The 22,957-nt window shown below is 39.0% G+C and overlaps 2 protein-coding genes across 3 annotated transcripts; one reads left to right on the forward strand and one right to left on the reverse strand.

Moving 5' to 3' along the window:
• The first annotated feature begins 3,155 nt into the window (after nucleotides 1–3,155).
• LOC103720379 (uncharacterized) lies at nucleotides 3,156–14,456 on the forward strand. Of its 2 annotated transcripts, XR_015976359.2 has the most exons (3): nucleotides 3,161–3,354; nucleotides 12,890–13,868; nucleotides 14,064–14,456. XR_015976359.2 is itself a non-coding variant. In XM_008810050.5 (2 exons), exons 1-2 carry the CDS (start codon nucleotides 3,235–3,237, stop codon nucleotides 13,037–13,039), a joined length of 270 nt encoding a protein of 89 aa, XP_008808272.2. In that variant the 5' UTR covers nucleotides 3,156–3,234; the 3' UTR covers nucleotides 13,040–14,456. The 2 variants fall into 2 exon arrangements, 1 of the variants encoding a protein (XP_008808272.2); XM_008810050.5 differs by having other exon boundaries at nucleotides 3,156–3,354; nucleotides 12,890–14,456.
• Nucleotides 14,457–19,298: 4,842 nt separating this feature from the next.
• Nucleotides 19,299–21,078, reverse strand: LOC103720378 (peroxidase 5-like). The gene is made up of 4 exons (XM_008810048.5): nucleotides 20,802–21,078; nucleotides 20,344–20,535; nucleotides 20,038–20,203; nucleotides 19,299–19,935 (listed from the first exon to the last, which is right to left on the reverse strand). Exons 1-4 carry the CDS (start codon nucleotides 21,024–21,026, stop codon nucleotides 19,517–19,519), a joined length of 1,002 nt encoding a protein of 333 aa, XP_008808270.2. The 5' UTR covers nucleotides 21,027–21,078; the 3' UTR covers nucleotides 19,299–19,516.
• Nucleotides 21,079–22,957: the final 1,879 nt, after the last annotated feature.

Here is a 22,957-nt window from a genome sequence, read left to right on the forward strand (position 1 = left end):
ACCGGCTCTCATGGATCCCTATGAGATATCACCCCGCAATACTCGCAAGAGCTATCTGTCAAGATAGGCCAAGCCTTTGTCCGACTACAGAGATCAAGAATTTGTAGAGTAGCCTGGACAATTCTTTTTTGTGTGTTTTTTTTTTTGAGGGAAAGGAAGAAGAAACTTATTAAGTAGAAACATACAAGAATATGTAAGTTTTTTGTCAGAAAATTTCTTTTAAGATTTTCTAGTTATTTTGTCATATTTCCTACATAATTATCATCCAATTCAAAAATGTGCCCCTATGAATTCACTCTGTGTCGGATGTGGTTAGGTATATCTCACAAATTTTCTGATACTCTATCATATGTGGCATGGTGGTTTTAGATTAGTTGTAGCTGACTCATTGATATCGGTGGAACTAGTTTCTTCATCTAATTTCCCAATCCTAGGCATATGACATCCGATGCGGGCGGAAGAGCATAGGACATCCAATAAGATTTCAGTTGCTAATGTTAAAAAGCTTGGCGATAAATTTGACCGCTGAGTTGTTGAGAACCTCTATATAAAGCTTCTTACTTATGATCGCCATGGTGATGCAAGATCCAACTAATGAACAACAGCAAGGTAGTTTTAACGAATCATGGCTCAGTCTTGGTCTCATAGACCTATTTTAAATTTTCGACTTGTTACACTATAAAATTATAGTCCGCAAGTTCGATTAAAATTTCGAAGTAGATCAGTTTATGTATTCTTTTGGCATTGGGGGAACAGGGCCCAGGTGAGAACACTGTTTGCCAGGTGGTGAGAACAGTGATCAGTTTGAAAGACTTTCAAAAAGCTCCCAAGCACTAAAGATACAGTGACAAGCACTGTTCCAATAACATGCTTGCTATGGATGGGTTCCCGAGTTTCTAAGTCTTTTGATGCCGACATGCATGCTGTAGCCTTCTGCGAATTTGTTCCGCCGGATTTCGGTCAAAAGTAAGCTGCGGGAGACTTTGATTGGTATCACACCACTGCTTCTTCTTCCTCTTTTGTTATCCCTTAGCTTTTGGAGTTGTGAACGGTCTATTTCCAAGGCTTTGAATCAAACGAGTCCAGATATATATGCCTTCAACATCCCAACTTGTCTCCCATTATTTTCAGCCAATGGAAGTCCCAATGATTCGCATGTGTGGAGAGAGAGAGAGAGAGAGAGAGAGAGAGAGAGAGAGAGAGAGTGAAAAGCGAGGTATGGGCTTGAGCAAGACATTGGAACTCCATTGGCTGTTGTTTGGCAGGTGCCGACCATATCCTGGGTCACTAGTTTGGATTCGTCTCGATCCACAAAACGATAGCACTGTAAACTCTGTAGTTGTGACGTGATGGAAACAGGGGTGTGGGCCTAAATTCATTGGTCAAGTGCAGTTTTAATAGCCTAATATTCGCAGGTTAGTTGGTTTGGCACCGGCCACCTAAAGCGAGGTTTTTGTGTGCTGGATTCCTTGCAAGATGATTCCAGGGAATTTAACTTCGATTTTCTTTATGATGGAGGTGGTGCTATCAATGAGGGTCGTGGTGGTGTTGTAGAAGCATGATCATGAGCATGATTTTGTGAATTGAGTCGGTGTGCATGGATGCCCGGCTATCGCTTATTTGCTTTAGAGCAAAAGGTCTTGTTCTTGGTTGATTTAGACATGTCCACCTTTTGTGGATGTTAATATGGGGAAGGTATAGGGTTGGGTCCACGCTTGTGAATCTATTATGAAGGAAAATGCCTCTGTGTAACAGAGAATTCTCATGTCAAAAAAGTGACACGATTGATGCCTAACTCCCTTATTGGACCACTAATCAGCAATGAACATACCTCACACGGAAACAACGGCTAACAAAATGGCCAATGAAGGAGTTGCACGCCGCCGCCGGCATCACCTTTTTATGAATGAGATGATAGATTGCCATTTGAACTTGTATGTTTCCCCTCCCACACTATTGATCAAAGATCGTACAGCGCCTTCTAGAACTCAGTGGTTTGAGAAAAATAGTCGGGATCAGTTCAAGTTTGGGCCGTGCTTGATGCATATCTTATCCATAGCTTGATCCAGTGCTCAGTGGATATGGGCCAAGCACATAATCTTTCATGTTTCGAACTTTGTTTGATGGTCCATAAAGCTATTCAGAAGTTCAAGCCTGGATCTTTACTTCAACTTACAATCCTACTCCTTGTAGATTTAACCAACCTTATGAAACGGCACAGACTAAAATCGCATATTACAAAAGGTACACGTGGATGAGACCATGTCCACCATTGCATTTCCAGGGACAGCTTGGCCCCTGACATGATAATATTTCTTCTACGAGACTGTGCTTAGCCCAAGATTAGGGCAGAATATATCTAGATAGGGGGTGTATCTTTCACGTGAAAGAAGGATACACCGTCCTTGACACGAATCCGCCATTAGATCATCCACTGATTGCTTTTAAGATCTGTGCAGGTGGATGATGGAGTTTGGATTGCTTTGAGACTTGTGTGGTGGGTAATCTGATGGTGGATTCATGCAAAGAAAGGTGAATCCCTCTTTTGCTCGAACGGTCCAACTGTGATCCATCAAGCCCACAGCCCACTCTGTATATCTTGGGCCGCCTCTTAAATAATTTCTTAGCTAAAGGGTAGCGCATCTGACTGGCTTCATGCATTCGCATTTATCCAACACATAAGATGGATCAATCTTGTTATCCGCATTGGTTCAAGACAAATTTAGAGGAGTGATTTAGGTTGTTTTTGTGTTAGTTTTGATGACCGGCGGCGAACCTACCACGACCTCGACCGAAATGTCAACATGATTCAAACCTGTTATAAATGTCTAGAACCCATATATTTGTCATGGGTGCAAAGATAGACCCATATAACATTTCGAGTTCAGGTTTGTTTCTGGTAATAATGCACAAGAGTAGACTTGATGATATAATTTGTGGTGTATGGAACCAGGCTTCTTTCTAACTGATTCAACTTATCAGCACAAAATGCCCGTTAAGTGCGGGTCAGAAAATATGGGCCTGGCCCAATAGTGGTCCGACTCGTTGGACCTGATTCTAGATTGGTATTTTTGGGCCGAAACCACGGGCTCGGGTCGGATCAGGATGCGACGCGCACCCGCCAACTAGGGTTTTTAATCTTGCTCGTGTTGCCTTCGCCGCCGGGAAGAGAGCGCGCGTGAGAAAGATTTTTGTGAAGACTACTTAAGAGAGTCAAAGCCGAAAGTCGAGCTAATGGATTCCTTCTCATCATCGTCGACGTCGTCGAACGGCTCGTCGGGGCAGTCCACGGAGGTTCTGATGGACCAGCTCAAGGCTCAGCTCGCTCAGGCCTACGCCGAAGAGTTCTTGGAGGTCCATGAACTCCTCAACCCCTCTCCTCTCGAGCCCTCTAGTAGATGAGCTTTTAATGTCTTTCAGCTGTTTCTACGTCTACTATTGTCTCTTGAGACCAATTTTGACCCAAATATGATTGGAAACGTAGGACGAGCCATTGGAATCGAGAGTGCTTGTGTTTTAGTCTTCCCGCCCACTTTTATTTGGATGAATTTGATACCAGAGTAGAATCTTTTACCGATAAAAGCTAATATAGCAGTCAGAACTTATATTTCTATTCTCAGTGCTTGTATTGGTGAGTTGGTGGCAGTTCGAGTTTACGAAGGGGTGGGATCATGGGTTTAATGTCCCATAATTTTTGGATAGATCCCTTGTTTCCTCGTGCATTTAAAAATTTATCTGTTTGTCACTCAGGTTCTTTGTTTTAGTTGTATGCAACATGTGAGGTGGTAGGTCCATGTTGGTCTAACTTGTGAACCTAGTTTTGGACGTCAAAAACTCTTATATCGATTATGTTTGGTGCATTGGTATATCTTTATCAAGAAAATTGTTTGTGTGATTCTTTAAAATGCATTTTCAGAAAGTTGATTATGATTGTATTTTTGATGCAAAAAACCTGTATAAGGAGGAGTAGCTTAACACATTTGATTTTCATAAAACTATGTACTACAATGAATTCTTTTAGCTGAACCATATACCTCAGATTCTCTCTTTTTCTAAGTTACATATTCTTCTATTCTATTGATCCTGTTGTCTTTCATCATTTGGCCTCAAAGCTTAAGATATGTTTCACCATTATTTGACTGCTATTGCACTAAGAAAATGCTTATAACGAGACGGATATTGCAGTTCCTAGTTACAGTACTCCATACATGATTTTCAAAGAGAAAGGAAAACGATAAGGATAAGTGTATGAATGCTTGTTACATATACATAGATCATGTGACATGCATAAGAATCAGTTTAAACTGTCATCTTTGTCATCCATGACTCTTCTTGCTCGGGAGGTCGTGTACTTCACTTTTACTCTAGTTTATCTTGTGCTGCCCACTTCCAATTTGGTGTATCAGTTGCTTATTTATGTTTTCTGCATGGTATGTCATACCGGCTTTAACCGGATGGCACGGGGCGTACCGTACCGGTTGGGTGCCGGTATCCGATACGGATGTCGTATCGACGTTTGGTACACCAAAAAAAAATTTATACCGTACTGTACTGACACTGTACTAGCATGGCACTGGTATGGGGTCCGGTACCGAGACGGCGAACCTCGATTTTCTGGATTAGCATCTAACTCAAAGGGTCCATGTTGTATCATTATCAGCAAGTTAGTTACACATTAGATACACATATTATCAAATTCTTCTACCTTTCGTAGATTGTTGGACAGTTGGAGAGTTGGAATCTTCCAACAATACATTTGGCCCACCATAATAACATTATATGAAGGCTTTTGTTCTTTCCAACGATTGATCACGGATGTAGCTGTAAAAATAATTTTGCAAAGTATCATGATTCTTATGTTTTTAAGTTAATTTTGAGTTTAGATGAGAATTTTCACAATGTTTATAATATATAATTAATAAGGTTCACAATGTTCAAAATTTGTATCCATGTGACACTACTATTTAGATCTAGGATGTTTTTAGTTTTTGGACACACCTTTCGGTGAATTATTTGGACTCATATTATTCAAGTTATGGCTATTTCTACTTATATTGTGCAGTGCATCCATGCACTTTAAGTAATCATCTGCTTGTCACATGACAAAAAGTAACATGGTACTTATGGAGTGATGCATGCAACTTGATTTATAGGAGCACCATCATAAAAGATCTGAAAGCTCAAAATGGGATGAGTAAGAGTGGTATTAGGGCTTCGAAGGCACAACCTGGTCTTGAGCCTGATGTCAAATCCTTTAAAAGTAAATTCCTTTTTTTTCCTTTTTGTTATCCTGGACAGCCTCCTTGTCACAACCAACTCTCATCATGTGCCTCTTCCTATTGTCTGTTCTCTCTTATTCTTGCATAGTCAGCATCCTTTCTTCTTCCTTTCCTCTCCCTTTTGTAGCTAGTTGTCTCCTCTCTCTCTCTCTCTCTTTCTCTCTCCCTCTCTCTCTCTTTGATTGCTGTTTCTATTCCTTGCAGGATAATGTCCTGAAGTTAACTAAGGGACCCTTAGGTCTTAGTTTGCTAGATTATTTCTTTCATTGAGATTGTCTGCCCTTGCTATCTTCTTCTTCTTCCTCTGTTCTTCTGTCTTTCCACCTGGTTGTTTGATTGAGTGACATGACAAAGTTGTCGGCCATCGTATCTACATGAGGTTTGGAAGACTGCATGAACGCCATCTAGAGTGGTGGACTTCATTGCCCTCGTAGCACCGTTCCTTGTATTCTCAATTCTCAACTATTGTTTTTCCCCTTTGATCTATTTACTTATCGTTTGAAGTAGTTGGCACATCTCTTTAGTTCTTCAGACTTTTTTGTAACTTTTAATCACGCATACATGCTGCTTGATTGCTTTCTTGCATGCCCTATCTTGTTTATTTCTTGCCCTTCTAGTTTGTTTTTTAATAGTATTTTGGTGCTTGTTGTTTCTTTTAGACATATTTTTGTATGTTGCTTTAACACTTATATATGTTCGATTTTCAGATTTGATGCGTAAGATTCACATATCCTTGATAACTAGGTGACCAACCTAGGTTACTATTTACACTTTAGCTTGGTTTTGCTACCAGATTTTTTGAACTGTTATAATCGGAATGTACAAAATTGCTCTATTGAGGAATTGATATCATGAGCAACTGTATGTAGTTTTTGGAAAGTATAATTAAACAAAGATTAAAAGAAAATGATGGCATTCCGAGGGCCAATTTGATTTTGTGCTAAAGATGTTAAAAGGAGGCTTTCTTCTTACTAAGGCAATGAATATAAAAACAAAGAGACAAGTGGAAAATTTTTCTATGATTTTCATTAACTTGGAAAAAACTTATGATAGAGACCCAGAAAGGTAATTTCATGGGCTTTATGAAGGCAAGGTGTGCATATATTGTAACTTGACATTATAGAATATGTTGGATTGGTGACAAGCTTTAGTTATAGGTCTGGTAGTATGTTACAATTGGTGTAGTACAATTGGTGTATTTCTAGTCATAGTGGGTTGATTTACAGCATACATCAGCACTAAGCCTATGTCTTTTACTCTAATTTGAGATGAACTGGTGGCAAATATTCAAGAAAATATACCATGGTGTATGTCGTTTGCAGATATTGTGGTGTTACTTGGTAAGAAAAGGACTTATTATGTGCTAAATGGATTTGTGGAAGAAAGCTTTGGAGGAAGAGGGCTTAAAATCAATAGAATAAAGAGCATATGCAATGTAGTTTTAGTGAAAATAAAAATAGAGGATGAGGCTAAGATCAAGATATGATGAATAAGGGACACCTCAGAGAAATAAATTTCGTTATGTTGGATCTATTATATGAAGTAATAGATTGATAAATAAAGATGTATTGAGTAGAATTATAGTTGGTTGGATGAATTGGAGAGATATTCTAGCGATTCACATATACTTTGGTGACTCTAGAAAAAAAATTATAAAATGACAAGAAGCCTTAAATGTATGATTTAGTGTTTTGGACAATATCTAGGTTTCAAGAGAACAAGTTGAATGTAGTGGAATAAAAAGTTGAGATGGATGCATGATAAATATAGGAAGCACAAAAAAAGAAATGAGTAGATTTGAGGAGTTGATAGGGTTGCACAAGTTTAGGACACAATTATGGGGAAACAATTAAGATGGTATGGGTTTGTAAGATAGAAATTTTAGGGTGGCTCTTATAAGGAGGGATTTTTTAATCTTTGTTGAAGGATATAGGAAGAAAAAGGAAAGACCTAAGGAATCATAGATACAGTTGTGGAAAAGGATATGTAAAACTATTGAACAACATTAGAGGTAACCCTAAGTAGGAATACTTGGCAACTAAAATATTCATGTAGCTGACACTAAATAGTTGGGACAGGTGTTGATATTTATGATTATTTTGAGAAATTATTACTTCTCAAAATTTTAAGCTTGTAATGAATCCCTTGGATCTGTAGATTTTTAAAGTTAATTTGGAGAACAACAATGCCTAAAGCCTGGTTCAAAAGTTTCTGTTCATCAAAAACAATCCCTAAAATCATTTTAAGTTATTAAAGTTAAATCTGACCAGTAGGTTTGTAAAGTTAATTTGGAGAACAGCAATGCTTGAAGCCAGGTTCAAAATTTTGAGTTCATCAAAAACAGCCTCTAAAATTGTTCTAGGTTATTAAAGTCAAGTCTCACCAGATAGTAGGAGGAACACTGAGGTTGCATTCGGTTCAGGCATGAGATGGCATAAGGCTTAGAGTAAGATTTACGCCTGCCAAACAGAAGGTAGGCATAACCAAGAAATAGTTATGTTGGTCTAACTTGCTTATGCCAGGCATAACTGTTCTAAGGGAGGGCTGTCATAAGGTATTCCTTGGCATAAAGACACATTTTGTGCCTAGTTTTTATGTTTTTATGGGGAAAAAATCATCATTCAAAAGTTATTCTAAAAAAGGTACCTTTTGCTATTAAAAGGTGGAACCAAACAAGAATTGGCATAACTATTCCTATAGGTATAAATTTTACTATTCCCATTTTTCTTATTCCCAAAACTAATGCAGCCTTAGGTATCAAGTTACTAAAATTCTGGGGAACAGAAAACATGCTTCAGTCTCATTATTTTTTCATGTAATAACTTATATCCAGAAAACAAAAATTCAGGTATAAAGGAATCATTAATACCAATATAAGAGGATATGAAAACAAAAGGTAGTCATAAAAGTAAGCAAAAGGGCCGCAAGTTATTGATAGAAATGAAACTACTGAACAGTTAATTAAAAAGACCGTGACTATAACAAAGATCCAATGGAATGTAGGAAGAAAAATTAAGGGAAAAGAATAAGATATTACTGAAATATGAAATTTTCTGCTCAGGACGGCACTTACAGTCTCCCATGCATTTCACAGAAATGACAGATTTTGGAAAAAGAAGCGAAGGAGAGTAAAAGATGTTAGAGAGAACACAAAGCCTTTATAAGTTGAGAGTTTTCAGCAGGATTCTCATTTAAAACACTAGAATCTTTTATATGTTTTTGGCATTTTTTGCAGAAGGGCATTAGGAGACAACAAAGGAAAAGATGGCTGGCAGTCAAGGAGAAAAAATGGAGAGGGGTGCCGGCTGGAGAGAAATAAGTGAGAAAGGTGTATAGGAGTCCAATGCTCGAGAAGGGGAATATTGCCAAAAGGGGAGAGGAAAAGAGACTAGGCTGCCAGAGATATATGCAACATCAGTCCCCTTGTTAAGTTGTGGCTTTAGAGCCCTTAGATCACCTTAAACAGCATTAATATTGACCATTAGATAATATTATGATGGTGCTCCTTCTTGCCACATCATAAGTCATGCAATGCTTTTTAAATAATCATGTGACAAGCATGTGACAACTTATGTGGGTGTGGATCCTTCACATAACAGGTAAAAGTAAAACGAGCATAAATCATGAAATATGAGTTCAGATGGTGATTTGAAAAATATGTTGGAAACCTATCAACACCCTGGTTCAAATGGCAACTAGTCTAATGCCAAAATTGGAAAATGAACTTAATAAACAGACAAAAGAAATGGAATAAAAGCTAAACCGAACTATGCTGTGCTAGAGATGCAGTAGGACCTTGACCGTATATGGCAAATCCTTATCTACTAAAAGCATAGAAATGTCAGTTCAAATCTAAGCTTATTACTATATGTATTAGTTGTTTACTTTTAGTAACATAAAAGACATTTGTCTCATTCCCTGTTTGACTTAAGCCGCCAGCCACCTAGATTACCAAGAGTAAACTTAAAATTGCTGATTTTTTCTGAAAAAATTGGCATACTTGGAATGCACATAAAATTGCCTTGGCTACAGATGAGATGGAAATTTGTCAAATTTGTATCAGAAATAGTGTATTGTTATCTGCTGTTGTTTTTTCATGCACGAAGCTTTTCCTATATTATAATTTTTAGGTTTCCACTGGAAGGATCTAATCCTTGTACCCTTTATCCTTTTTTCTTTTTGGTGGTAAGATGGGTGGTAGGCCCAATTTTGTTCATATAATTCAAAAGTTATATTTGACTGTTTTTGATATATCATTTGAGAAATTCTCATTCCAAAGTTCAGCTTCTCTGTTTTGTGCACCACTTAGCTAATGTATTGACTTCTTTAGCTCGTGGTGTCATGACAGAGTAATGGGTGGTTTTGCTATCGATATGTCTTAAACTTGGACAAGAAGAGAACATTGAGGGTTATTGATCTTCTATTAAATGAACTTGATCAAGTTTGTACTGTCAGTGAGGACAATGCAGTTAATGCGAGCAACTACCTCCTGCAGTGTAGTCATGCAAGTGACCAGTGCCTTTTGGATCATGTAGAAAATCTGCAGTGGAGTGACCTCGTATAGCATTAATTATGCAGTAACCTGTTCTTAGCTTGGTCCTACTAGTGAAAGTAATATAGTTTGTGATATTTAGGGCCTTACAATTCTTAATTCAAGATAACCAACCTGGTCTAGATAGCATTTAGCCAAAATAAAAAAGGCTTGATGCATGTGTTTTTTTATTGGAGGTTTTGTGGCTTAATAAGCTAAACAACAAGAAAGTTTTTGAAGTGTGTTGCCTTGATTCTTAAGATTGTCTTCATTATCCTGCATGGAAATTTATCTCCCACACAATTATATCAAGTCTTTGTTTGGTTTGATCAAGAACTGGATGACATCAATGAGTGACTCATGCAAGTTCTCGTACTTTGGGCACTGAGAGGGGTGACTTGGACTTTCAATAAAAAGAATCCTAATAAGTTAGTATTATATAACACGCCTTACACAGGAAGATGTTAATTTCTTTAATGGCCTTTATTCTAAAAAGGTTCTTTCAAGGCCCTTTTGCTTTACATGTTGCCACCATGAAGAGTCTAGACTAGATTGTAGGCATGTATTCTTTGGCTTGAGTGATGTTAAGTTTGAGTTGGTGATCTTCTGAATCCCTTCACAGGCTTTGGAACCTGTGAGAATAAAATTGACAAATCTGGAGTATTTTTCCTATCTTGCTACCTAGAACTTACCTCTAAGCTTTCACATACTGGAGCCATCCCTCCTGAATTGCTCCTTGTGAAGTCTATAAAAAGGAGTTTAATATGAAAGCCTGATGCAATAATGCAACCATCGAATGCCCAAGCATCCATATTCTGTTATGTTTGTAATGGCTATCCTACCCCAGGTAGAATATTTGGAATTTGTTGATTAACATCCTAGTAATTGGCATTGAACGTTGCCATAAGCTACATGAGCAATGATGGGAAGTTTGAGTATAAATCCCTGGATCAGACCTTTCTGCTGCAAGTTTCAAAATATTTGTGAGATCTTGAACAGCACAGAGCATTAAATTAGAAGAAAATGTATATTTTTTGGTCAGATTTTTCCCTTAGCATTTGTTTGTTATCCATTAACCAGTATAGCAAAACAAGTGGTAGTAATGCATTCCCTCGACCAAACAGACCTGCTTAACTGTAAAGAAAAGGGAAATTTGGAAATGATCCTATAACCAGAGTCATAAAGGCTTATAAGTATGAATTTATTCATAGTAAAATAATTCCTCCTTTTGGTAGTTATGGTTATGCAATCCTTATTCCAGTCTTGAGAGTTTGTAAAATTTTATAGATTTAAAGCTTCATAGATGACTTTTTCTTCATAATACGTCAAAATAATCTCTAGAAATATCTTGGGAGACCAGTAGGTCATAAGCATTTGTTTGGGTCAACTTCTTGGTATTTTATATTATTCTGCCTTGTTAGTATTTTGTTATGATGATTGATGTGGCCTCTTACTTGGAAGCCACAGCATGCACCTTTGCTTACGGTGCATAAGTTTTCTGTTGGTTATAGCGCAGCAATGATAAAACCAAAACTTATATTTTGGATTTCGATCTTCATTCTATATTTAGAAGAGTGCATCTACCATCCTGGAAAATGAATGTGAGCTATGTAATTGTAAATGTAAAGAGTTAGAGATAGTTCATCATATACAAGGCTTAGTATGAATTCCATGATCAAACAAGTGTGAGGGGAAGTATGATGTCATAAACAAATTGACATGGTCTTTGGTTTTAGAACACTCACCATAAACTATTCAGATTCGTGTCTGGGCAACACGTTTTTATTTGTGCTGTGAGAATATCATGTTCTAACTTGTTCTGGCACAAGAACCAAGGCCATAATGCAATCTTTGCATGTTGTTGATCCTTTATCATAAGTTCAGAAAATAACACTCTACAACTTGGTAATTGATGGGGTTATGGAATAGACATCTTAATTGACGCACGCAATATCTTCCATTCTTTCATTTCATGTCACATTTGAAATGGTATTTGGTTTCATAACACCAACCATAAGCTGTTAATATTTGTGGCTCGGCAATATGATTTATTTGTGTTATGAGAGTGTCATGTTTTGATTTGTGATGGCACAAATACAAAGATAATGAAGTGATCCTCATGTAATCAATTATTTATTATAAGTTGAGAAATACGTATAGACACTCTTCAATGTCTTGTAGTTGATATATTCTTGGAATGCACATCTTAATTTATGCATGCCAATATGTTTCATTCATTTCATATGGATTACACATAACATCTTTCTGGTATTTCTTATAGATCATAAACTTGGTCAATAGGGTTATCAAACCAAAAGCCATTGGTATGGTAATATTGGCAGCTTATTTGTTTGTCAGTCTTAAACAGTTTACTTTCTTTGGGAAGACAAGCTCCTGTGGAATTCTTTGAAAGGACATATTTTACTTTAGATGATTATTGTTGACTTAATTCATATTTGCATTGTTGACTTCATGAATATTTGCTTAGTATGGTTGGGCCCATTCATTTTTGTTTCAGACTTCATTAGTATTTGTGTTTGCCTGTTATTATTGTTCAAAAGATTTCATTGATGAGTACTGGAATTAAATGGCTATGCACAATCTACCAGAAGCACAACCATTACGCTTTGTCCAAACCTTTACTCTGGAAATCCTAATGTTGCCAAGCGATGCTGTTAAGGCTTAACCACGACGTAATGGCATATTGTTCTTCTGTACAAGTTTTTGTGCTATGTTACATGTATTTTGCATCCATGCACCAATTAAAGGACCAAAATGCCTTTTCCTGCACCATATAATCCCAACAGAAAAACAAGAGCACATTCTTTTTTGTTTCCAATATGAGGAGATTTTTTGAATGCTCTGAAGCTTAGATGTTCCCCTGCATAGACACAGACATGGCACTTAAAACTTAGTAGAAAAGTTATATTAAATATGTTCCTTGCTAAATGAACGAAGTTTTATCACAATATATCAATGTCTTATGGCTGCAAGTGATTAAATCGAATTTTAATGTTCTCTAGTTGCTGATATTTGCAATTAGCGATTCATCTAACTATTAGTTTGTTTCATATTACAGACTGTGAGGAGCAAGTGCTTTGCAAAATGCATCACGAAGCCTGGAACAAGCTTAAGTGGGAGTGAGAGCAGTTGCATCTCCCGTTGTGTGGATCGATACATTGAGGCAACTGGCATCATCAGCCGAGCTCTTTTCAGTTCCCCTTGTTAACTTTAGATATTTCAAGAGATGGTCACTCTAAACGACTTCAGGCAGTCTCTAGAGGAGGAGCTTGGCGGCTTATCTGCTTTTTATGACTGCACACAAATCCTGGTTATCAAAATATGCAAATTTGATTTTATTAACTTCATGGGTTCTCTTCTGGGCTAACTTGAGAAAGAGGGAGGGGCAACTCTTTTCTCACCATTCTGGGCACCAATATTTTTTTTTTTTTTGCTTAAGAAAAGGAGAAGGGGGGAGGAAGGGACAAGGCCACCCCTGCGTAACAGTCCCTACTGGATCCCCATCCCGCCAGGAGAATGCTCGATGCGGGCAGAAATGACCATGTGGTGAGCATCCCGGCCGGTTTTACTCATACCCTTTCCACCCGTGGGCTTGGCTCGGTTACTCCTTTGGGCTCTGCACGAATACCACTTGTGAGTACGTCACATCTGGCACCACCGAGGCTACAGCAGAGCGATACGTCCTTTTAGACCCTGTGTCTGAGCAGGGAGCATCCGGTCTCTACAATTTAATCGACGTCTGTGCATTTCGAACTCAGAACCATTTAGTTGGAAGTAAGGCCACGCTTTCACTAGGCTACCACCTCAGTGGGCACCAATATTTTTTGCAGCAATATCTGGACTCATTTTTGGGGCACCATATCTGACCTCATATCTAAGTTTATATTTCATGTTTTGTTCGGTAGAAACTCTAGTCAGTCTGAATTGCATGTTGCAGGCCACAGAATTTAACTTCAAGGGTTCAACTCCGACTAGAGTCGCCATCAGGGGTTCTTCGATTCTGGGAAAAAACAGCTAGAGGTATTGGGATTTACAAGGTATGCAAAATCTGGCTTGGAGATGGTTTCCATTATAGAAAACATTTTTACCAGAAGCTCCTTGAGCTGCCAACTCCCTACAAATGTGATGCGCCTGAAACTCCTAAATGGTTCTTTTAATGTGCCAGATATCTCGTAGCATAGGATTGACATTGTTGTTCATTAGCTCCCTCTCATTGACCCGATTAATTACAGTGAGGGAATCTCGCTCCACAAGAATTCCTGTTGGGTTGAACACAGCAGCACAGCCATGCCATGTCCAAACCTCTCTTCTGCACCAACGAAGCCATCCTGTTCTTACCAAAATGAAGCCATTCTGTGGAGAATAAAGGTTCCTTTAGGGAACGGTGCCTTCAGTCCTCTCTCTAGCGAGAAGGCGAGGTGAGTATATCAGAAATCACCAGCGACTTCTATATATGGCTTCTAGTATAACCTATAAAACCCAATATTGGCGACCAATGTTAATTCCTTTTTGTCTCAAGGATATTCCATAAATAGGATTTTGAGGATCCAAACAATTCCATCAATTTGTCTTTTGGATTTTTTTTTTTTTTTATATGAAAGGAGGCACAGCTGCCCATTTTATTACTCGGGGAAGATGATATTTACAAGGGGGAAGATAGTGGGGAAGGTAAAGAATTTACACGGTATTTGATTTGTCTTTCAAAATTCATAAGTATTCTGTCGCAAAATTTACATAATTTTCATCTGGTGGTTGTCTTTTCCAAGCTTGGCACTTTATTTTTTATTGAAAAAAGTATTATCAACTCGTGCCTTTCCTAATATTAGAAATTGTCAAATGCTCTTTGGTGTTGACGAGGGCTTTCAGAAATCTTAAATCTTTCTCTCTATCACAAGGAAAGCTGGAGAGCTTTCTGATAATCTTTCTATTTATTTATTTATAATTAAAATATTCATTTGATGATGAACTGAGGCTTGCTCTCGTGATTGTATACTAAATATTGGGACTTAGATTATAGTACGGGTGAGTCTCCACCTCTTATTCTCAAAAGGTATATTTATATATTTTGATCTATATAACAATGTAATATAGTAATAATAGGCAGCTTAAGTGCAAGAGTGAGAGAGAGACCATTACCCAAGGTTATATGCCTTAATGATTGTTTTATTAATGTAATTGAGATCAATAATGTTTCGTTCCATCCAAAGTCCTGCTTGGTTCATAATTAACCAAGAATAAACCTAGATTTCAAATTCTTTATTTTCACCTAAGCAAACATCATCAGTTTAAGTGATGAGCATTTTTGGACTGAAAGGCCGATCGGCACCTATCTCCTCAGCTATTCATCTAAACCTGGATATACGGATTAACATGAGACTTATTCAATTGGTTTTGCTCAAACTTATTTTTCTTGTTTCAACTATTGCAAATAGAAAACCTTAGGATAATAGATAATGATAATATAGACAACAACCATAAGTTTGACTATATTTTCTCTTACACTACCTATGAAAAACAAAATATTATTGTCACACCATTGTTCGCCATCATGCCTCTCACATACTAAAGTGAGCGCTCTACCAACTGAGCTGACATCCCCAAGTTTCGAAACAACCAAAAATTATCAATTATTCAGGTGTAGGCTTCAAATCCTGCTCATCTTCAAATCCCCTCTCCAGTTTGCTGTTGGATAGTGAGTTTGTGAGGGTTCCATGATTCCATCCGACCGTGACCGTAACACCATACATGGATGGCTGTGCTTGACAAAACACCCCATCTCCAGTCCAGGGGGTTGGTGCCCAGTCCATACTCGTTAAAACTTTGGCAGCATCAATGTCACTTTTGTATTCGGAGGGTCAGACTTTTCACACCATAAGGATAATCTAGCTTCTATGATTATAAAAAAAGTAAAAGAGTTGGGTTGTATTCTTTAGCAGTTGAAGTGGAAGACAGGAGCCATATGTAGTGCTTTGGACTACAGATCGACTAAATTTTCTCTTCTAAGAACATACATTTCAATGAACGAACTGACAGAATTCAAGCTGCTTTCAGCACTGAAATATACATCAAATTAAATTACGCAAAACATGCCTGTCAATATTGATTTCCATCCTCTCTTCTTAAACATGGAATCATAACAAATGAGAAGAAGTTCTTAGCCCAAACGCACATGCACAAAGTTAAAAGAACAAACCATCAAAGAAGTCATATCAAAACACTGCTGCCAGTAGGGAACTCAGTTTGACCCATCTTCACCATAGCTTCTCCAAACTTTCCTTTGAAGTTGAGAATTCTCGGCATTTGGTTGATACAAGAGTTGGTGTCGAACAGGTTTGGATTAGCGGGATCCATTAATTGGCACGAGCACGGCTGTGTCATTGCCACCTTGTGGGCATTGTTGCTTCGGCTTCAGTTGAGCTGCATTGGGTGGGCCAGGGTGGGATATATCCAGTGTTGTTGAAATCGTAGAGACTACTGTTGAAGGGGCTGCAGTGGGAGCCTATTTGTTGGTTATGTGGGACCTGCACTGCTCTCCGACGAGGTGCTCAGTTATGGTGTGCTATGGAGGGTGGTCAAGCTGATCAGGTTCAGCTCTTATGCATGCAGTGCTGTGTAGGAATAGGGCCTTAATACCAATTGGAAAAGATCATCGCGATGCATGGAGCTATTGAGAGGAAAGGTGTAACAACCCAAAATCTATCTAGCGAATAACTAATGTGGGATTAAACACAAGCCCGCACAAGTCCTTACATACTCCCTCCGTTTAAGCCTTAACATCCTCGTCGAGCTAAGAGTTCAAATTTAATTACCGGCACCATGATCGGCCCGTGGTTAGCGCTAATGGATTTATGCTGTAGTGTCTCCTAGTTCACATAGGTTATGGGCTGAGTCTACTCTAATACTATTTGTAACAACCTAGGACCTCGCTCAAAATGGCTAGCCAGAAGGTATTATTTGATTTTCTTGATCCTGTATAAGTATCTAAAGTCTACCCAGTGAATAACCGATATATGACTAAACACATGGCTGCACAGGTCCTCACAGAAAGAATGCAAAATACTAGTTTGCCTTCAACTGCAATTATGTATAGATGGGATGATAATGGGATCATAAACAGGGAGAAGATAGATAGATAATCCTCAGCAAATCTAGAACACTCAAAAGGAATAATATAAGCTGCAATGCGAATAATATAATCACTACCAAAATTTTTGAGCACCCAATAGGAGAGTGATGAGAGATAATCCCTACCAAATTTAGAACACTCGATAGAAATAATATAATTACTATCAAATTCAGAGGACCTAGTAGAAGAGAGGTATAAGTGAAATATTGCAGTGATTCGTAGTTCGTATCAAGCACAAGGGTCAGGCCTGGTCGGCCCAAGGCTTGCAAGAAGCCCCGACCTTGAAGCCGCCTGTGTGCCTAGCCTGGATCAAGCGCAAGGGTCCTTGGCCTGAGCCTTTCCAAACTATGGCTGACTCTTTGGGCCAGTATACGCCCAAATTAGAGCGTTTGTATATTTGTAACTGAGAGCTCAGCCCAGGCCCATCTCACAATATTTCAGTCCCCTCTAATTTTGGGCCGATATAGGGTGGATCACTGGCCAAGCCGAAGGCCATTGATGGCCGCACCTTTTAGGATCTTTTAGGGCTGAAAATGCTGTAGGATTTATATATTAGGTTATCCATTTAAACATAGCTATATGTTAATCAAACTCCACCCAACTCAAATCTCATAAGAAGTAAAAAATGATCTCCAAAAATCTTTTTTTTCCTTTCTGTAGCCCAAAAACCAGGATCTAGGCTAGATTCGGATAGACTGTTAGAAAATGCAAGCTAGCTATACCAACAAATCCAATTTCTGTAGATTTTTTGCTCAATTCTGAAAAAATATTCATACAAACCCTTAAGAGAATGGAAATACCACCTTATCCTATAGGTCTACATCATGACCCTCTTCCTTGCAAATGCATGGAGTAATGACAACCAGCAAACCTAAGTCAAATTGGCCTCAATTCTCTCAATCTTGACCCTAGAAATAAATAGTTAGAAAGAGAGGAAACCTGTTTTTATTATGATTTAGGGTCTATGGGAATAATCCGCTAGATCCAGCAAGATCAAAATGGGAAAAGAGGGGAGGAGCAAGTGAGGGTGGTAGCAAGAGAAAAGAGAAAGGAGATCGTCATGGGGTGCAAATGGGTCAAGTTAGACCGGGTCATAAGTGCCCGACCCAACCCGGTTTCTTGTTGGGTCCGAATGTTAGACCCAGACCCAGACCCAACCCAATAGAACATCGAGTTGAGATGGATCGGGTCCACGGCTAAAATTTCTGACCTAATGGGTCATTCCGGTCGGATCGGATCCATATAAAATTTGGTCCCAACCAAAAAATTTGGATCTTGATCGGATCCATGTACTTGTCATTCTTTATACTTAACTTTTTTTTCATCCTGTTCCAAGGTTAACTGGGCTTGGTTTTGGGTGATGGCGGATTGTGGTGTGAGAAAGAAACATAGACGAAAGGGCTATGAGGTGAAGAAAAGTGGTAGGGGGTTGCATTTGAGAGGGCTGGGTGGAGATGTATCCTTTAGCTTCGCAGTGACATTTGATCACTGCATAGATGTAACCTCTCTATTAGGCCACAATCTCCCCAACAACAATTAGTATAGTAACTCGTGGGCCTACATGGTTATAGCTAAATAGGCCCATGATACACAAACACCATAACCCGAGAAGGCTATAATATCAAAATTAGGCCTAGTAAGTTCCGAATCTTCCGAAACCAAGACCAATGGTGTATTGGTTCAGGTTGGGTCGGGTCGAGTCATAAGATTGGAAATCCAAAATTGCCCCCAAAATTAAATGGAATAGGTCGGGTTAGAATTTATTAAACCTAGACCCAACTTGAAAAATAAAATTGGCCCAATTAAGAACCCAATCTGGCCCCATGGGTCCTTTAAATAGAGTTGGATCGAGTCTAAGCGGGTCCCAACTTGGCAAAAATATTTTTTTATAAAAAAATCCCAAGTCCTCTTATTTCCAATCCATGGGTTCTTGGGGCTCTTGCTCTTTTGCACTCCCTGCATGCTCCCACCACCTCCTCTCCCCATCTGGCACTCTCTTCCCCTCCCGAGCCAGCCAGATCCGATGGATCGTTCCCAAACAGACCTTTAGCTAGCATGTAATAGATCGAGTATACCTCCAAAACTTGAGATTACGAGAAGAAGTATATGGCAAAGCTTCTCTTTATTAGGGGAGAGAACACTTCATACCTAAATTTCACACTTAATTAAAGCTAGATCTACGAAGAACATGAAACCAATGACCCTTGATCTGAATCAAGTTCAGTGCTTTGCCCAAATTGCCCCACATTTTATTTTTCTTCTTTTAATTTTTTTTAAAATAATAATTCTGCAATCACCAGAAGGATATGTGCGAGGAGGACTCAGACCTCTTACTGAAATATAAAAACAACAATGTCACAGACTTTGGATTAAAAAGAAAACATGTCTTCCAACATTATTATCGCATCATCATTAGTAGTTCTAGCGACACTCAAAAGACTTAAAATAAATGCTGAAAGCCAGCCCAAAACACACTTAACTTCAAAACACTAGCAGCTACTATTAAATAGCCAAGATACTGAAGAACATCAGGCACCGTGGATTAGTGGATATATTCGGTCAATTGAATCCGTTCACCACCCTACAGTTGCATCTTATCTCTCCCTCGCTTCCAGTGAGGACTCCAATCTTGCCCATCTTCCTCATTGCTTGTCCGAACTTCTTCTGGAAGCCCAACCAGTCGGCTGCATTCTGCCACACCTTAGCTGCCGTCGCCGGGGTTGACATCAAGGTCTGGTCGGAAGTGAACAGGCCACGGTTCACTAAGAGATTGCTATAATAGCTGGTGTCAAACGTGCTTGGGCTCTTTGGATCCATTGGCACCTCCTGGTTTGCACCACTGCTCGTATTCGGGCACTCTTGCTTCAGTTGGGCTGCATACGCTGGGTCCAAGCTCGGGTCCTGGCTGAAGGCTGAGTTGAAATTGTAGAGTCTGCTGCTGAAGGAGCTGCAGTGGGACTGGCCAATCGTATGTGCGCCTATAAAAAGCATTTACAAGAATTTAGATATAACTAGACGTTTCCTTTCAAGCTTTTGCCGTCACCACGGTACTGGGAAAGTGTATGCTTCTAATACGATACCTGAGAGGATTATCATCTCATCCTGGCTCAACCCTTTTTGAGCAAAGCTTTGAGTGAGTTGGTTGAGGTCAAATGACGGAGGAGGGAGATTTGTCAACGCCTCATTTGCTATCGAAACCCTTCCATCTCTTCGGCCTGCAGGGACTTCGTAGAATAGTCCTCCAGTCTGTGCAACATGAGATATGAATCGATCTAAGTTACAAGCATTACTGAATTCTTGTGGACTGTTAAGATGTCTGCTAGAATCACGGCTTGCGTTGGTTGGAGCATGCACGATGGACAATCTGAGAAGTGAAGCGAACCTACCAGCACGACAGCATCTCTGGCGGCAAATGCGACGATATCAGCACATGAAACCATTCCCTTGCACTCTGCCTCCAATCGTTTCTTGGCATTGTCGATGATCTCAAACCCTTCCAGGCTCGGATTGTTTGGCGGAGCGTCCTTCTCCGCCATGTTATTTGGCGTTGAATCAATGAGAATTGATCCATCACAACCCTAAGATCACAGCATCCCGATATCATTTTTCAATGCAAGAAAAGTAACTACGATGCAAGAAAATATAGGAGGCATTAGGAACACAGTTTTCAATGTAAAACACCAACTAAGGATGTTAGAAGGCGGCAAAGCAGCAGCACATCATTCTTCTGTCGAACTTTTGTACCTCAGAATTGCACCATACAACCAAGACAAGTCATTTTATAAGGCAAGCAAGAGAAAAGAAACCACGTATTTAACAAAGGAAGAAGCTTTAGGGAACCAACCCTCACGAAGCAATCATGAAAGTGCATCCTCACAAGATCGGCAGCCAAGCCAGCGTCGCCCGCCACGGCCTTCTTAACCTCATCCAGGACAATGAACTCAGCTTGAGGGCAAGTCTTGCCATAGTAGCCCATATGGAGCTCATAATTAGCTTCTAACTTTGTAGCACTCAGGCACAAGGCCACCGCAAAGGCTAGCAAAACCTCTCCTCGCCTTCCAAAAGCCATCGCTATCTCCTCTACCTCTCTCACTCCGCCTATGAACTTGGCACGATCATGGCTTGCGTCGAATGACTTATTTATAACGAAAGAACGTGAAAGAAGTTCCTTTGTTTTACTCATTGAGCTGATTATTTAGCGAGCGTGGCCATGTGCGGACAAAGCTGAAGCCGGATGGTGGATCGAATGACTTTTCGCAAACAACTATTGTAATATATTTCCAACTTGCTCGCCGAGAAGCTTCAAACTATCGAATCAATTACCTATCTAATTAGCTAGTGATAACGTTGAAATTAAAGATCGAGTTTAGGACCTTCTTAATTAGTTCAGTTCATCCATGGAGTCGCAATTCTCAGTCACCCTCCATTTCCATATCACATAATGGTGTATGTTTGATAAACAGATCTCTCCAATTCAATTATGAACTAGAGAGGATCCAATTTGTTGCCAAATCAAACTAGATCTAATTCAAAGTATTGGTCAGAAGATTCAAATGATATAGGGTCGACGTCACCTTTGAAGGTGCATGGGTGAACAGAGTAGTTTCTATCGGGATCTGTTTTAAATGTGTATTTTGTTCCACATCACGTGTGCATCCGAAAAGGCAGAGATCTTTAATTAACAGGGCCAATGTTCTTAATTAATTAATATTTAGCTTTCTTGGTAAGACCCGAGATCGATATAAATGCATGATATCATACCAACTTCATGACTTATTATAATGCGGGCTAGGAGATATTATAGTATGAGCATTTTTGGTGTTACCATGGATCGGTCATAATATTTGTGATCGGACACTTCTTAGGGCACCTTAAACATGGAGTGTGTGGCTGATGATTCTAAAATGCACTGGATATTTAGTCCACAAGCAAAAATGGTTTATCATATTATTAGCTTTATTATTCTTCCATTCTAAGCCTTAGATATAGGTGGCGTGTAGGAAAAGATACTTGCGATGCATTCTGCTGTTGACCAAATCATGTAACAAACTTATATAATATATATATATATATATATATATATATATATATATATATATATATATATATATATATATATATATATATATAGTACCATAAAAGTCATGGAAGCTAGCAGAGAAGAGATGGGTGTTAAATTGTGGCCAATTTTATTCCAACAAAATTTCTTCACAATTCATAATAGACTGCCCACCACCACATCAAATTTCGTTGGCATTATGCTCTCGTTGTCGTTCATATTGAATGGGTATTTCCACAAATTGGATTAATGGTTAGGGTTCGCATACTTGAATGGGTATTTCGTTTCATCCCCAATCCATGCAAAGATGGTGATAAGTGTTTTTTTTTTCTTAAAAAAAAACGTGGAATAACGTCCATCAGATTTTGTGTCAACTGAAGATATCCCGGCCCCTAGTCTTGCAACGTGTCACGTTCTTCCTTCAATAGTTTATTCGATTATTTTTTACACGAAAATCCAAGTTTTCGTCTCGAGAGTACTTTACAAGGAACGTGCTCATGATGAATTATGAATAATACAGCTAAAGGCCGGTTCTTAAATATTTTGTAATCCAATGGTGAAGGGAATCCTTCGATAGACTCCCACTAGCTTGTTCCTTACACCATCACATTTAAAGCCTTCATTGGTTGACATTGACTTTATGACATGATTGCATTTTATGGCCATAAATCTACAGCTTTTCCTTGAACTTTCTGCATCTTGCTTTGAGCAGGAAAAAGGAAAAAGAGGGGGAAAAAAACAAAAGGATAGTACCACCACGTTGGTTTGAAATTGACAAGGGAGTTTCATTATGCCTAAACTAGAGGGGCACGATTCAAAATTAAGCAACTTGGCTCGGTACGTACCCACCAGGGCCCCACTTATGTCAGCCCATGCAGAGTGTGGGGCTGGGTTTGATTGAGTTGGATGGACTTGGTCATGCTGCAAGTAAAATTTGGATG

This window comes from Phoenix dactylifera, chromosome 3 (assembly GCF_051530095.1).
Source record: "Phoenix dactylifera cultivar Ajwa chromosome 3, Ajwa_hap1_PhDact_Kaust_v1.1, whole genome shotgun sequence".
Taxonomy (NCBI): domain Eukaryota; kingdom Viridiplantae; phylum Streptophyta; class Magnoliopsida; order Arecales; family Arecaceae; genus Phoenix; species Phoenix dactylifera.